Source organism: Fusarium proliferatum (assembly GCF_900067095.1).
Source record: "Fusarium proliferatum ET1 genome assembly, contig: FPRO_scaffold010, whole genome shotgun sequence".
NCBI classification, from domain to species: Eukaryota; Fungi; Ascomycota; class Sordariomycetes; order Hypocreales; family Nectriaceae; genus Fusarium; species Fusarium proliferatum.
The window spans coordinates 1,832,814-1,849,256 of record NW_022194799.1 but is presented as its reverse complement, the minus strand read 5'-3'; the positions used below and the strand labels follow the sequence as shown (position 1 = coordinate 1,849,256).

The 16,443-nt window shown below is 47.2% G+C and overlaps 6 protein-coding genes and 1 non-coding gene across 7 annotated transcripts; 5 read left to right on the top strand and 2 right to left on the bottom strand.

Moving 5' to 3' along the window:
- Positions 1–300: 300 nt before the first annotated feature.
- FPRO_12077 (uncharacterized protein) lies at positions 301–1,995 on the top strand (the record flags this gene model as incomplete). The annotated part of the gene is made up of 1 exon (XM_031221620.1): positions 301–1,995. The coding sequence occupies one exon, from the start codon at positions 301–303 to the stop codon at positions 1,993–1,995; it is 1,695 nt and encodes a 564-aa protein (XP_031087161.1).
- A 171-nt stretch (positions 1,996–2,166) lies between these two features.
- On the bottom strand, positions 2,167–3,592 carry FPRO_12076 (uncharacterized protein; the record flags this gene model as incomplete). The annotated part of the gene is made up of 8 exons (XM_031221619.1): positions 2,167–2,185; positions 2,236–2,368; positions 2,428–2,599; positions 2,647–2,833; positions 2,884–3,001; positions 3,052–3,178; positions 3,231–3,317; positions 3,362–3,592. The coding sequence occupies 8 exons, from the start codon at positions 3,590–3,592 to the stop codon at positions 2,167–2,169; spliced, it is 1,074 nt and encodes a 357-aa protein (XP_031087160.1).
- A 743-nt stretch (positions 3,593–4,335) lies between these two features.
- On the top strand, positions 4,336–9,850 carry FPRO_12075 (uncharacterized protein; the record flags this gene model as incomplete). The annotated part of the gene is made up of 9 exons (XM_031221618.1): positions 4,336–4,505; positions 4,558–5,425; positions 5,478–6,177; positions 6,690–7,146; positions 7,196–7,543; positions 7,599–8,207; positions 8,261–9,263; positions 9,319–9,618; positions 9,668–9,850. The coding sequence occupies 9 exons, from the start codon at positions 4,336–4,338 to the stop codon at positions 9,848–9,850; spliced, it is 4,638 nt and encodes a 1,545-aa protein (XP_031087159.1).
- Positions 9,851–10,284: 434 nt separating this feature from the next.
- FPRO_12074 (uncharacterized protein) lies at positions 10,285–10,974 on the bottom strand (the record flags this gene model as incomplete). Its single annotated transcript, XM_031221617.1, has 1 exon — positions 10,285–10,974. The coding sequence occupies one exon, from the start codon at positions 10,972–10,974 to the stop codon at positions 10,285–10,287; it is 690 nt and encodes a 229-aa protein (XP_031087158.1).
- A 743-nt stretch (positions 10,975–11,717) lies between these two features.
- Positions 11,718–13,597, top strand: FPRO_12073 (uncharacterized protein; the record flags this gene model as incomplete). Its single annotated transcript, XM_031221616.1, has 5 exons — positions 11,718–11,889; positions 11,933–12,068; positions 12,117–12,333; positions 12,382–12,687; positions 12,734–13,597. 5 exons carry the CDS (start codon positions 11,718–11,720, stop codon positions 13,595–13,597), a joined length of 1,695 nt encoding a protein of 564 aa, XP_031087157.1.
- A 431-nt stretch (positions 13,598–14,028) lies between these two features.
- FPRO_12072 (uncharacterized protein) lies at positions 14,029–14,982 on the top strand (the record flags this gene model as incomplete). Its single annotated transcript, XM_031221615.1, has 2 exons — positions 14,029–14,073; positions 14,143–14,982. The coding sequence occupies 2 exons, from the start codon at positions 14,029–14,031 to the stop codon at positions 14,980–14,982; spliced, it is 885 nt and encodes a 294-aa protein (XP_031087156.1).
- A 190-nt stretch (positions 14,983–15,172) lies between these two features.
- On the top strand, positions 15,173–15,251 carry tRNA. The gene is given in 2 exon segments: positions 15,173–15,209; positions 15,217–15,251. It is a non-coding gene; the product is annotated as a tRNA-Gly (tRNA).
- The last annotated feature ends 1,192 nt before the right edge of the window (positions 15,252–16,443 follow it).

The following is a 16,443-nucleotide window of genomic DNA, read 5'->3' as shown; positions in this document are numbered from 1 at the left end:
TAATCGAGGCTCACATTTGAGATGGCTTAGAAAGTGGGACAAAGGTATTCGTACCCCAGTAATCCTGCTGCAACCAAAGTCAGCCATTTTTCCCAGTTCGATGTTGCACTTTACGGCCATCCCGACACTGTAATGACTACTCTAGTTGTGGCAGAATTATCTGTAGCGTTTGGTTGAGGCTTGGCCCTTTGGTGGCGGCATTGCCCCCGCATAGCCTCATCTATTACCCCATAACACGACCTTGCTGCCAAAACAGCTCATTCAACTTTGCTTTCCCCCATCACAGCATCAACGCCAGTCATGTTGGACCCGGAAACATGTAGAGAGCTTCCAAAGAGTCAAATCCTGGAAGGCATAAGTGCAAAAGACCAAACACCCTCCAAAGAAATATTCGCAACTCCCGCAAATGAGCATTTCTTGCAGCAACATGCTTATCAAGATCTCAATCCTCTCGAGCATGAAATCAGATTGGTCCATGTCTTCAAGAACCCTGGGAACGATTTGATCTGCTGCGACTTTCTTCCCCCACAGAAACTCACAGACATCAGCAAAGAGTACTGCACGATATCCTACTGCGCAGGTAGCGCCGCAGACACCAAGCCCATTCTTCTTCAGGGGATAGAGTTCAATGTATTTGGTAATCTCGACTGCGCTCTTCGCGAAACACTGGCATATTGGAGCACTGCCAAGTACTCTGAGGACGACTGCATTTTGTGGATCGACCAGATATGCATCAATCAACACAATGATTCAGAAAGGTCACACCAGGTATCATTCATGCGAGACATCTATTTGAATTCTCAGAGAACCTTTATATGCCTCTCAACACACCAGGAAGACAAAGCTTGGCCAAATGCGTTTTCTTGGTTTTCTCAGCGAGATGTGCAGCAGTATACTTCTCGATCTTACTACCACATTATAATGGAAGACTATATCAAAGGCTGGAATGCCTTCTACGACCTACTTGAGTGTCCGTGGTGGAGCCGGGCTTGGATCCGTCAAGAGTTTGCCTGTTCCCAAACTACGATTTTCCTATATCACAAGGAAGCCCAGGACCTTTCCGAGATATCGTGGCTCCAAGCCATCTGCCATTCGAGTCTTGTTGCCAACCCCCATCACTCCGAGAACATCTTTTCTGATGCTTCATTGGCGAGAGGCGAGGTCAAGAAAGAAATGCAAGCTCTGACCAACCGACACTATCTCACATTGGAGACTTGCCATGTTGCCCGGTTCTTACTTCTCCAAAAGACCTTGTTAGGAGATAACCCGGTAGAGTGCAACATGGATTTTAAGAAATTGGCGCTGGATGCTCGTCATTCCAAGGCCACTGACCCCCGAGATAAGGTTTTTTCTCAACTGGGACTTGCCCACCCGGGATACAACATCATGCCCAACTATTCCAGGTCTAATGATATTTCACGCGTACTGATTGATACTGCAATCAAGATAATTCTTTTCGAAGGAGATCTCAACATATTTCTGTACGCACTTCAACTTGCAAAAGCACCTTCATGTCGATTACCATCATGGGTTCCTGATTGGACTTCCGCGACTGTTTCAGCGATCTCCGTTTTCGGCCTGTCAGAAAATTACCAAATTGCTAGCATCACCGCTCAGATCAGACACGATGCCGTTGGCTCCATTCGGTTTGGTGCGAGTAATGACGATAGTCAAATGCCTGTTCTATTTGTGAAAGCACTGCGCTTATGTACCTTGGAAAGCTTTTGCGACGATGTACCGAGTTACGGATGCAAAAGATTCCCCTTGAGTGATGGGCTCGACCCCCAATGCCGAAATGAAACTGAACTGGGTGATGAAATCTGGCTACTGATGGGCACATCCTGTCCATATATCCTCCGTTCTACTGAGAAAGGATACAGACTCATCAGTGAGGTCGTTGCGATAGATAACCCAAGTTGCCAGTTACTTTGTGATCGGGAAAGACACAGGATGCGGACAGGGCTTGAGGTGTTGGAGGAAATTTCAATAATCTAGTATCTAGTTGTCTACAACTCAAGCAAGAAAGATTGATGCAGTAAGAGCGAATACAAAATGACACCAAAAGAAACTACGCTAGGTTATTATATCTTGAGGTGTTCCGTCATGATTATATTTGCTTGGCCGAAGGGCCAAAACCTTGGTTAATATCGGTCGGGCCCGCCACGCTTAGGTCTTCTTCTCCCATCTGTGAGGTTGTGAATAACTAGTCAAAAACGGGATGGAGGGTTTACTTACAGATCAAGGAACAATTTCCAGAGAATAGAGAACAGAATGCCCTGTAGGCCGTTGGCCAAAATGCGCGTCTTGAGTCCACGCCCAAGGAGGCCAATAACCCCATCTTGTATCACCACAGCTCGTGCAGCCTCGGCTGAAAAATGATCATTTTAGTTACGGGCTTTGGATTCTTCTGATGTTAGGTGGCCTTACCATATGAAACCTTGGTGTCGTTAACTTGTCGGTAGGTTTTGACAACTCTCAATGAGTTAGAGATAGAATCGGAGACGATGGAAGCGCAGAAGCCGATGAATGCCAAGCGGAGCAACCACCAGAATAGAGGATGTCTGGGGGGCTCAGTGATGACCTCGGACAAGTAGTTGTACTGAAACGAGTCAGTTTTGTATCCGTCGACTTAGAGTCTGGACTTACGGTAGCGAACCAAGGATAATGGCCGACGAAGGTAGCAGCAGCGGTAGCAAAAGCTCCCCACCACAAGCTACCAATACCATTTGACTTGATGCGCCGTCTCAGAAGGGCTGTTCCACGAGCACCTTGAGCTTGAAGAGTTGTCTTCAAAGTATCAATGGGAGTGAGGATCATGCGGAAGGCAGCCGCACTAGCAACGAATAAGCTTCTTTCTCCAGGAGAGGGCTGACTCTGACTTACCATAAAGAGGCAAAAATGGTTTTGACAGGCGATGGAAGATTCTTGAGGTACGGGTTTGACTGAAGCAAGGCAAGAATGCCAGCGTTGGCAGCTGTATCTCCGAATCTGGCGATTGGGCCTAGAGGACTTAGATAGGAATATTTCAACGCTTTGGATAGTAGCACAAACCTTGGAACAACGCAGGTGCAATTCCTTGGTAATATCTTCGAATTCCGCCTTCAGTGTAGAGAGTCCGCGTGGCAACAGTGAAAGACGTGCCATGGCGATACTGATAGTTCATAATGGTCCGCAGAGGCTTTGCACGCTATTAGTCGAGCCATACCCATACTTTCGAGGCAGTAACCTACCATGAGGAGCAAGACTTGCAGCACCATAGCCGCCGCACCACTGAGTCCTCCGCCAAGGGCCCGTTTAAGGGCTTTCTTGAGGTCAAACTGAACAGGTCAGTAGGCATTTCTCATGGGGACTAGTATTTCACCTCAGTTTCATCTGAATCAACCCATCCCTTTATAAAAACCGCCAATACCACAATCGCAAGTACAGTCCAGAATATCCTCCAAGCATACCAGCTCCTCGGTCTTTTCTCCGGAGTCGGCTCGGCTTCCGGCTCATTATCGGCTTCATTTATCTCCGGCGATGGCTGGTCCGCTAGAAGCGGGGTTTGCTCAGTGCTCCTCGCAAGAGTCTCGGGATCGACTTGAGTTGTCATTGTAAAGCTTGGGAATGTTTTATATCCTCAAATGAATGATGATAGGAGAAAAAAGAAACGGGTGATGGAGATTCTTGGGGTCCCCGCAATCGTCATTGATTAGTTCGCGATTTGCGTGCTAAATATGCTGATTACGTGCTAATTTAAGCGGGGACAGATCGCGAGCATTATTAATCCACGTTATCTTGTCTCAGTTCTCTTATCTCGTCTCGACATAAGTTCCAACGCCGATATTCGAGGTGCGATTGGGCTATATTGGCGGTCGAGCATAGAATTGGATTCTCAGAAGCAGTATCCTCAGCTTTGTTGTCTCGCAAACCCGTCATTGAACGCAGTTTTTGCAGTTTACTAGGCCGAAACTCGGTAGGCGCACCATTTCACACCATTGACAGCGACAATTCATTGAAGTACAAAGTAAAGCAATCGCCTAGGCATTTCACTAAGCAAGCATATATATTCTCCCCGTCTATTGACAGAATGGGCTAGTCCACTATGGCTGTACTAATACGCGATGAGTTTCAGTTGCGGTCGCAGAGTAGACCAGCTGCGAGGTGATAACTTAAAATAGACCAGGATACTGTGACCAACATGCATTTGTAGAATGGCTGCCTCTTGCTATCACAGCCGGCAGCTCTACCCCCCACATCTCTTCTGGCTCGAGGTCTTTCACGCGTTGCAGTCTCTCCTTCATTTTAGCTTCCAAATTTGCGAGCACAACACAACACATACTTACATTGCCAATCATGGCGACTCCAGAAGAGGCAGAGAGAATTGTCAAGGAGGTGACGGAATATTATGGATATCTGGACCATGACATGATGAACGATATCGGTCGTTTCAACGCCGACTATCGTCGAAGGATTGATGAAAACTGGCTCAAGATGGAGAACGCCGCATCGCATTCCATCAAAGTGTAAGTATCTGCAAGACTATGCACCATTCCTTCAAGCTCATGAAGTATCTAGTTTAGCAAGAAACATCTACGGTAGCGGTGCCAGATTCGTGTTCGAGCTTCTCCAAAATGCCGAAGACAACAGCTTTAGAAAAGCTGATAAGAAGAATGATCCCCCGTTTATCTCCTTTCTGGTTCACCCGAAACGTATTGTTGTCGAATGCAACGAGGACGGGTTCACTAGTTTGGATCTCAAGGCGATATGCTCCGTCGGAGAAAGCACCAAGACTGCGAAACATGGATACGTAGGTGCCAAAGGCATTGGTTTCAAATCTGTCTTTATCGCTGCATCCCGCGTGCACATCCAGTCCGGAAACTACTCGTTTGAGTTCCGACATAACAGGAACGACCCGGGCCTCGGCATGGTGAGACCCATCTGGGTGACGCCGACGGACACAATTCCTAGTCCCCTTACTCGCACGACACTTTATTTGCATGATCAAGGTAACGAGGATGAGATAAAGCATCTTAAAATGGTCATTTCCATGCAGTTTGACGACCTCCAAGAGACTTGTCTCCTTTTCCTACGAAAAACTGGCAGGATTAGTGTCGCCTTTTATGATGGACAAGGAAATCTTCGGCGTTCGAAGCAGTTTACGAAGAAGAGGATCGACGACTATCGTGTCTCTTTAGAGACAACAGTATTTTCAGGGGACAAAGCAACTACAACAAGCCAGATATACCACATTACGAAGCAGTTAGCTAAGGATCTAACGCAGAGTGAGAGTCGCGATGCTGCTACTACTGAAGAGGCACGGAGAAGTCTCACCTCCGCGGAAGTTGTCTTGGCCTTTCCACTGAAAAGTGATTACCAGCCTTGCATTTCTACAAGAAGACAAGAACTCTTTGCCTTTCTGCCTCTCAGGACTTCAGACTACAAGGTAAACAGCATACATCCCTCGATATTTGAGCAGCCGGCTGACCAACAGCTAGTTTCACATCCAGTCGGACTTTGATACGAATGCCAACCGGCAGGATATTGTGACTACGACAAGGAGAAACTTGAATATTCGTGATTGGATTGCCAAGACATTTCTGAAGGCAGTGCTGGAATTTAACCGACATCCTATACTTTGCTATAGATGGCCACTATTTCTCCCGGTGCAGGATAGTGGGCATGACTCGTTCTGGTCCGGACTAGATGCCAAGATTCTATCTCTAGTTCAGGATACTCCTATTCTAAGATCGAGGAACAGGAGTGACTTTCGTCTGATTAGCGAAGTCGTGATAGCCTCGAATGGCATGACCGACAATGGAGGCACACTCTTACTCGATGACCCCATCAAGGACCCCTTCATCTCGGCCAAGTACCCGCCTAAGGTGACTAAGCATTTGAAGCCCTACGGACTACGGGTAGCATCCGCGCCTCTATTTGTTAGTCTACTGAAAAGAGATCTAAGCCAGCATAACTCCAAAATGCGCGCCAACAAAACTGCTGATGGCTGGCATTCCTCAGTAGCTCGGATGTGTTCCAAGATATTTGACAACGGCTGGAATGTAACCGCATTGCTTGAGTCACTTGAGGTTCTACCGCTGAGGAACGGTCACTGGGAAGCTTCTACGTCAGGCCCGTTCTATTTTCCAATGACGGGGGATACGGAAATCCCTAAGGGCTTAGGCCTCAAAGTGCTCAGTAAATCTGCCACTACCAACCCAAACCGGAGGGAGTTTTTTCGGCATCTTGGAGCAACAGAGGCCACATATGAAAGAGTTCGATCCACAATATTCTCTTCTTTCATTGATCTGCCAACCATGAAGTTTCGTTTCACTTTTGACTGTCTCCGCTACTTGTTTCTGACACACTCGCGTTCTAAACACAAACGTGAAAGCTACAAGACTATACGGCTTTTCACCGAGGAAAACGAATTGCGTGGAACTCACAGCCAGATTATTTATCTGCCTGGAGACGAGTACCCTTTCAGTCCCGCTAGCCTTTTGAGGAATGGCCCTATGCCGCCAAACTTTCCTGTCCACTTTCTGCGCCTCGGATATCTCTCTATCGAATCAGAAGATCAGAATTTTTCCTTGTCCTCTTACAAACGATGGCTCTGCGACTTATCGGCATTCACGAGAGACTTACAATCTTGTCACCCAACCAAAATGAGTTATCACAGCCTTTCCAGTACGTCCTCGCTCATCACCCAGCCAAGTTCCTCGGCCTCTTCGAACATCTTTGGCTGCTAGAAGGAGAAGAAGTATTAAAACGCCAAACGGTTGTGTCTCAAATAAGAAAGGTCCCTGCAAAGGAGCTTTGCAAAGTTAAATTCTCCCCTAAGCTCGAAAACACTTGGCTTCCTCTACCGGAGCTTGAGGATTGTGCTCGCCGGTATATGGAGAAACCAGAGCAGTTTCATTTCCTCAGTATTGAAGATGATCGCAACGATGAACAAATTAGCACCAAGTGGAATTTCTTGACCAAATACTTTGGTGTTGGAAAGTCTAACGACTTGGAATTCCTTCTCGATATACTCCACTGCATCCGGAGGTCTTGCACAATCCCGTTGTCTACTCGTCAATCACAAAAGGTTTTGGAGCTATACATAGCCATCTACGCCAAGCTTTGTGTCTCTTCGGTACTGAGCATAACTCGCACAAGAATTAAGTAAAGCTCAACTGATATCCATAGCGTCATTTTACTGATACTTCGATAGAGAGGCCTTTGAATGCTTTGGTGGCGACTCCATCCTCGTATCATACGATGATGATGATCAGTCAATGTGGTCAGAGCCTGAATTATGTGTCTGGGATGTGCCATCTGATCTGGACTCTGTGTATTCCCTGAAGTCGGAATACGAGAGAAGAGGTTTGAGTAACGAAGACCTCGGCAACATTGGAAAGCTATTTGTTGGGACATTGGGCGTACGTAACATATCGGCTCAGCTTATTGTGTCGGAGCTCAAGTGCCGTTGGGGCACTTGTGCAGATGAGGAGGATGAGGGCCACATTTTGAGCCTCTACGAATATTTGCACAAAAGGCTCACAGTCACACCAGGAGTAAGGTGCGCTCCCGTGTATTCTTACAGTTCCAAACCGACAACACTGACCAGACTCTAGAGCTTCATTTGAAGAATCCCCACTCATCCTTTTGAAGCAGCAAGATGGGCCAGACTGGCACAAGACCTCTGACTGCTTGTGGTCTAGCACAACGCCAATTCGCGGTAAGGTGACGCTTGAAGCGACTTACGAAGACCTCAAAGCACTTTTCGTCGGAAAGCTTGGAGTCAAATCGCTTACAATGCAGATGGTCTATGATGAGCTGCGACAGTCTCCTGAGAGCAGTATAGAAGACATCAAGGTTGCTCTATTCTCTTTCAATGACTTCCTCCAAATCGAAGATGGCAACTGGGATCCAGAACCTATCAAAAAAGCGAAGATATTTCCTATCGTCTATCCTGATGGTTCTACCGCCATGCGGTCCATGGATGTGGACTTCGTAATAGCAGATCGGGATATCCTGCGATCTAGGTTCTCTGACAAGATTGCTCTCCTAGACTTTGACTTGGAGGATGTCCATCGACTAAGACCATTATTTACCTGGTTGAAGATTCAACAGCGATACCTCTCTAGGTGTGTCACTGAAAGAACAGGAATTTCGGGGGATTCAAGGCTGCCGATATCATCGCCTAAAAGAGACTTGTCTCTCAAAGCCTATCAAATATGCCGGTACGTGTAGTTACTACCATACCTAACCACTGCTAACGGGCAATGAATTGCAGAGTCGCAGCTACATTCAGGAGTCCGCGCTCTCAACATAGTGAACCAAACCTTTACAACCAACTGCGTGCTATGAAAGTCTTGGAGGTTGAAGGGATCTCTTCTGTTCTGAAACTGAGTCAGAATGGCAGACAATATGAAGCAACACTTTCGACAGCCAGCGAGCATATCGACGAGCCAGCTGGAAATCTTATTATATACGTCCCGCGAGACCGGAGAGCGCAAGAACTATGTTTTGGCTCAGTCCTTCCCAGGAGGTTTGCAACGTGGCTCATGCGTAACCCCCATACTAATATTGATGGCAATGTGGAGGTCGATATCATCAATGCCCTCACTTCGATTTTTGCCAGCGACCGTGCCGTTCTTGGCGAGATCCTGGACGATCAGGGCATGATAGAGTTGCAGTTCAAGGACCCAGACGAAGATTTGAATGAAGACATGATGGGTGGTGAACAGACCGAAGATAATGATGCATCTGATTCGACCCCAGAGCCTGGCCATGGGGCTTCTGACCTTGCTCTCACTCCGACTCATTCATCTGTGACAGATGCCTCAATTGTACCATCAGCGGTGCGAGATTCCGAGATCGAAGATGGGGCTTCGGAGACCGACGGAGAAATATTTGAGATTCAAAGCAGGACATCCCATCAAGTTCGACGAGGTGATGGAAGTCTTCCGCGGCCCCTACGACATCACTCACCAGCTGGCAGACCTTCCAGCCCAGAGCAGTTGAATAGCCAACGTCTAGTTCCTTCCAATCCAATTTCGCGAGCGACTGAGGACCAGCGATATCAAACGATTCTCGGAAGAGTCATCGCGGCAGCTCGATTTGCGAATTTTCCATCTGGTGGGGCATTTGACTTGAGTGGCCTTCGAGATGCCTTACCTGACTCGGGGGAGCCGAACTCGTACCTGAGCTATGATGGGTTGGATATGTTGAGTAGGTTTCGATCGGCAAACCAACTAGAACGCGATAAGAAGATCGGAGCCGCTGGGGAACTCTTCGTAAGTAGCATGATCAGAGTGACACAGATCATGAGACTAAATTTTTCAATTGTAGGTATTTGAGCTGTTATCGAAGCTTGACCTACCGGGCTGGGGCCGCGGGAACTGGCAAAGTACTATAAGAACATATGCAAACATTCATCCGGAGTACACCGATCTGACTCACTGGTCTAATCGCGAGACAGCAGACCTTGTGTACCCGGATACCCAAGGAGACCTGACACGTATTTTGGCAGACGCCGAGATTCTTACTGGCGATTGGTCTACAAGACGTCCCAGATACTACATCGAGGTGAAGACAACTACTGGACCGTGCGGAACACCATTCTATATGAGTGGAAACCAATACCGACTGGTAAGCCTTCTCGCCATCCATTTTGTAAACAGGAACTAATGGTGCACAGATGGAACATATTCACTACAGTTCGGACTTTTCAGAAATCTACATCATATTCCGTGTTTATTTCTTGCTTGATAGGTCGCAGATTAGTTACTGTGTGTACTCTGATCCAAAGCGACTTCAAGATGATGGGCGACTCATTTTCAAGGGAACTACATGGTCAGTGACTCCTGGGCTACAAGCATAGTGGTGGTTCTATAGCAATCTATAGTGTAAGATAGGCAAATGACGAAAGACAAATTGATCCTATAAAGCATTTATGAATCGGAAAAGTCTTCGGTTCGAATTAAGTTGTAATCAGAAATAGCAAATGCCTGATCATAAAAACTTTATTTCTGGGATAAGATAGCGTGGATGTAAAAGTTAGGGCAAGTTCAACTGAAGGTAGCCTACAGGGGAGGGTGGCCCCCACCATTTACGACCTTCATCCCAAAAGTAAAATCCTCGAGGTCAAGGGATTACGCAGATCTTCAATGCCTCCAAATATAATTTTGAGTCGCAAACTGAGCTGCCCGTCAATATAGCAGTTCTCTGAGCTCTCGGGAGATGCGCGAAGCCTTGCGTCCTGGTTTGCGAACGCCACGTAGCTTGAGAGCACATAGTTCTGCAGCTCTTCCTCCTTCATCTGTCGTAGGTTCTGCGTAAGAACTCCGATGTTGGATTATTCCGAGTGCTTGACATGGTCGGTGACTTGGAGGGATCTTTCTGGAGCTGTTGTGAGACCAGGTGTACTAAGACTCTGAATTTGCGAAACACAAAAACCAGTATCGAATCGAGGTAGCCACAATCACGAGATCTGTGAATTCCGGTACCAAAGGAGTCCCAGCGCTGTGCTAGGACCTGGCGACTGCTATAATCCTTGAGTGAACCGAGACCATAGAACTTATCCGGGCCACCTGAATACATGCCAAGTCTCCAAGACTCAAACAAAAGAAAGCCACGCTCAAGGTTGTACGTCTCTTGTTCTAAAAGGATCAAGGGTCCGTCAAAATATGGATTCCGTCGGAGCATGAACTCTTCTTCCCACGACAGCAATCTTTTCCATGCCTCTGTAGAATATTCTGTGATGAGGTGGTCTGCCTCTCTTCTCTGCCGGTAAAGCTCGCAGATTAAGGGCAGGTGACTTCCCCAGTTCCTGTAGCACAGAAGTCTGGAGGGATACATAGCAAAAGGCCACCAGTCATGGTCCTCTTGGGGAACCACAGGCCTACCCAGCAACCGATATGGGAGAGTTTTTGTAATATGGATCCGATTATTTCCGCGGTCTTTGGCTGAGTACGAGGCTTCGATCCGATGGATGATAGGCGTCATTATGATCGAACGATGGGCAAGGTAATGCTGGAACATGACGGGTGATGCGGTGATGACCGATTGGAGGCCTATTGGCGATGGAATTAGCCGCATGATCACAATTATCACTTCACTTGGAAGCATCTCCAGCTGTGGCGCAACATGCATGTTGAAGGAGTGATAAAACAAAACGTTGGTAGTACAAGGAGATCCTTGGTGGGGAAATGCCTTTTATTTATACTTGGCGAGGAAGAAACTTTGCATTGCGAATTTCAAGGTTTGGTGCTCAAACTATAGTAGTCAAACTTTTTACTGTAACATACAACCGCATCGATTGGTAGACCTATTCATGCAGACGTGGGTTCAGAACCTTGACTTTAGGAGTCGTAAATCTTTCAACGAGAAAGACAAATTTTGGGCATAATTAACATTTTGTTCATTTTCACACTTTGAGGTGAGATCTTTGGATTATCTTTTATTCCGTTATTTCTGTCGCTGGCTCGTTTGGTTATTTCTTCCCTGGCTTTTTGACGAGGTGTTGTATAGGTTAGTGCAAATCCTCTTATCGCGATACAGTCATCAGTGATGCACAGCAAATCACGAACGACGAGACCCACTGTATCAAAACCCATACAGCAGAGGCGAAGGATAATTACTAAACTAAAGCATCACGTAACCTCCAACTGCAAAAAATAACTTTACCAAGTTGTCGCCAACTCTAAAAAATGGCCTCGTCCTCATCCAAACCTCCAGAGAACACGCTCATGCCATTTTCGTGCTATCAGTGCCGGTACCGCAAACTAAAGTGCGATCGGTCGAGCCCTGGATGCAGCCGCTGTTCCGCCACCGGCACAAAATGCCAATATCCCTCTTCACGCAAGAAGCCTGTGATAACAGCGACACGACCACGGGTCAAAGAACTCGAGTCGCGATTGGGTAAGTAAGTAGCAAAACTTCTGAGCGATGCTGATGGGAATAGTCGATCTCGAGTATCGGCTAAAGGCGACGCAGGAGGAGGGATATCAATCGTTCAGACCGTTTCAACCGTCGGAGAATCAGCTTACTGAGACGGGGAGATATGAACAACTTCCCCCACAAGAAATTATTGAGGAGTTGTGAGCGCATATTATCAAGAATAAAAGTAAGGATCTGACAGTTTGCAGGACGAATGTCTTTTTTACAGAGGTCCATTGCGATGCGCAGTACATTCACCCTTCGCGATACCTCGCGTCCCTGTATCTTCCGCCTCATATGCAACCACCTATGTGTCTTCAGTATATAATCATGGCCCGAGCTGCACTTGTTTCACCGCCTCATAAACATCTTGCAGATCCTTTTTACCGAAGAGCTAGATACTATCTTGAAGCTGATGAGCAAAAGGTCAGTCAATCTTAAATGTGCATAACGGACGCCAACTCACAACATCAGGGCGAGGGAGAATATTTCGTGACTCTGGCTCACACACAATGTTGCGTCCTCATGTCCCATTTCGAGGTGCAAAATATGTGGTTCTCCAGATCATCGATGAGTACATCAAAGTCTGTGCGTCTGTCGCAGATTCTAGGCCTCCATCAGCTCGATGGTAAGAATGACTGGAGACGAAATGCAACGCTACCGGAACCCAAGGACTGGTGTGAACTTGAAGAGAGGAGAAGAACACTATGGGCTGTATTTTGCACTGATAAGCATACGAGCGGTACTACGGGTTGGCCAAGTCTGATGGACGTCAACAAGGTATGATCTATAGGAGCTGAGAAAGTACGTGACTGATGCCTTGCAGATCAGCACGTTATTGCCAGCCTCGGATGAATCATTTCAACTTGGCATGGAGGAGCCTTCAGCGTCACTGCTTCAAGTTCTGGGCGGTGACAACTCTCTCTGCTCATCATTCGGATATCGCATCATGACGACTCATCTCTTCCATGAGTGTCTCGACCATACTTACCAAGATCATCAAGCCTCCGACCTAACAGATATACATAACAGTCAGTTCTGGAAACGTCATCGCGATCTCGACACAAGTCTCTCCACAGCCTTCATCACGCTCCCTGAAACGCTCCGGGGGTCACATACCCAAGAAGCCACCAATATAAACCTCCAACTTCACACCGCGTCGATATGCATCCATCGCGTGGGTGCCGTCCAAGCCAAGAAGCACAACATCTCGGCTGATGTACTGTCCAACACACAGGCGCGACTCGTCCCCTCTGCTGACGCGATATTTAACATCATCGCGTCACAGCCTGATGTGACAGCCATGTTCAGCAAACCCCTCGTTACATTTGCAGCATACATGGCGACATATGTGTTTCTAGAAGATTATGTGTCGGCACAGAATCGCACCAGCGAGATGAAGATGACAGCGCTTATGGATCTCATGATCACGATTGGACGTGAGAACCCTGTTACTGCATCTGCAGCCATACAAATGGCGCATGAATTGCGGAAGACCGGGATTGATGCATCTGCTGTTGACAAGGTCCAGGATCTTATGGATGAGAGAATCGCAAAAGGGCCGCTTTTAGGACAGCAGAATACGGCTGAGGGCAGCGTCTTGTTCTGTCCATTCGATGGCCCTTCTGGACCTGCGCCACCTGGTGTACCAAGTGAGATACTGAGGGGTAACCTCAGCGGTTTTCCTTAGCTTTGGAAATCCCTGTCATTGGCGAAGTGTGATTCGCTGCGGATATAACAAAAAACACATTTGGGCAATCATTCACATTGCGCGACATAAACGTGAACACGAGGTGACACCTGTCAATCAGCGACCAAACCCATATCGGGTAATCAATACACAAGGAACTCACAGAGTTGACGCAAGTGGCGAACGGCCAAGCAAGGAACTCGATCCGTGATAATGATTGGCCTGTCACGAATAATCATTGACAAAGCCTTTGCCATTTAGAGAAATGTATACCCGATGCTAGCAGTGGAGAATTGCTGCGCATCACGCCGACGGCCGATATTTTATACCTGCTCCGCATTGCATTTGTACATTTCCCCAGATATGCAAGACATTTCTGTTCGCTTTTTACAGTGATTTCTCTCGGTAACCAACAGAACGTTGCAATTAAAATGGCGCCTATCTATAAAGTTGCTGTAATTCAATTTGAGCCAAAGGTTAGTCTCTACACGTCATTACAGTAACTGTATTGATGTAACTGATGTCATTGACTTACACATTATCAGGCCATCGTTGTCGAAGAAAACTTTGCAAAGGCAGAAAGTTACCTCCGCTCAGCCGCCTCAAAGGGATGCGATATCGCGATTCTCCCTGAATTCCACTTAACGTCATGGGTCCCCGAGCATCCCGAATTCATATCGGCCAGCAAGGCATCAACAGGATATCTCTCGAAATATCAAGCTCTAGCTAAAGAGCTCAACATCAACATCGTTCCCGGCACAATTTGCGAAGTTCATTCGGTTCCTGATTCTAAAGATGAGGAGCTCCGCAACATGGCGTACTTCCTTGCAGCAGCAACAGGCGAGATTTGTGGCTCCTATCAGAAGAAGAATCTCTGGCATCCTGAGCGCCCGCATTTGACGTCTTCGACACATACGCCTCATACTGCATTCGACACGCCGCTTAAACACGCCGATGGGAGACCCGTACGCGCTGGTATGGTAATATGCTGGGATCTAGCATTCCCCGAAGCTTTCAAAGCGCTCGTCAACGACGGCGCTGATATAATACTCATACCATCATACTGGTTTATGGATGACAATGGCGAAGAGGGAGCCGGTCTCAACCCCGATTCTGAACGCATCTTCTTGAATTGTACACTCACAGCGCGAGCCTTTGAGAATACGGCTGCGGTTGTGTTTTGCAATGCTGGAGGACTGAGTTGTGTTAATATGCCGATTTTGGGAGCGCTGGGAAGAATCGAGGTTGGCGAAGAGAAGATGGAGATTGTGGACTTGGACTTGGATGTTTTGAGGGTTGCGGAAGAGACGTACAAGATCAGGATGGACATGAAGAGTGAGGGTTGGCATTATAAGTATAAAATGAACTCGGGTTCAAAGGCATAGAAGGCGTATATATCCTCTTATTACGTATATAGAAGACATCTGGACTTTACTCTCGTCAAGATTGACATATGTGCAGGTGTGTAATACCGTTCACAATCCCTCACAAAATGAGGAATAAGGCTTCACGGATTCTGGTGATTCTGGTGGTTATAGAACGGTTTGGTGTCAGGCTGACTCATCAAATGATCAAGCGTCATTGGTCTAGGGGTTAGGATTCAACTCTTCCATTGAGAAAAGTTGAGGCTCGGATTCGAATTCCGGATGACGCACGACCACTTTGTTTTTGTTTTTTTGTTGATGTTTCCTCTCTGATGTTGGCTCTGTTTCTGCCCACCTGACTTCTTTCAGCCCATTTGAAATATTGCCAAGAGTGATCTCGGCTTCAATGCCGTTGGCTTGATTCCCCCTCATCGCAGAGATGTAGACCTGTTTTGCAAGACATTTGACTCGGAAATGCTAGGGAGACCCTGCTAATCCTAGTTTCAACTCCATCGTTAGATCTGCCGAGATGGTATGATCTGACAGTTCAACGTTTTTGACTTCCGATCCTGATCGATCATGTCTCAGACCACGCATCGACTTTCGCGTCTGTGCAACGGAGGCGGTGACGAGTTTCACTCCTAAATATGATATGATCCCCTGGAGTCGCCCGATCGAGAAAAGACTGCATGAGGCTGAGTGTGTCATGCAAGGGAGGACACAAATTCAGGACTACGCAGCTGAAAGGTGATCCACAAACGAGACATCATTGGTTATGAAGCAGGAGAATGAATCATGTTATTTCCGTCGAGTTACACCAGCGAGGGGCTTTTGCTCCGGTTTTAATTTCAATAGTCTCTGTGTTACACATCTTGAGCCTCTTGAAAATGTGACTTGCCACCACGGAGCTCGCTCTGTAAAGCCATCCCTTGGGCGCGATAGGCAGCATGGATGTATGGCCTCAAAAACACATAATATTGAGGTCAAAGGTAACCATTTGCAAGGCATTATAGAGGCACTTAAATGTTGGTATGAGCTCCGGCCAAAAGGATGTGCTTGATTGAACAAAGCCTTCTGCAGCACAACCGAACTGCCTCGTCGTCCTGTATGGGATGTCATGCAATCCCTGCAATCTTAGTATGCTGACAGTACCGCTGTTGTGAAGATTGTCTCAGTCCCATTGCCAACAGAGACATTCAGAGGCCGTCTCTTGACGACCCTGCATCCGCGGAAGCCCCAGTTAAGTGACCGGTTTATTGTCACACGACAGTATCTGTTGCATAGTATAGCCACAGTAGCTGCGCAAGAGGCCTACCCCTTTGGACACGAAGTCAAGCATCCAATAAGGCTCACAAGTAGTAATTTACAAGTGACACAGGGCTGATATGCCACCGTCGCTGCTCTGCGACGTGGGTTCCAAGGAATGTGATGGCAGATTGTACCAAAAACATATCACAGAAGCCAATCCCATACCGCCAGCCA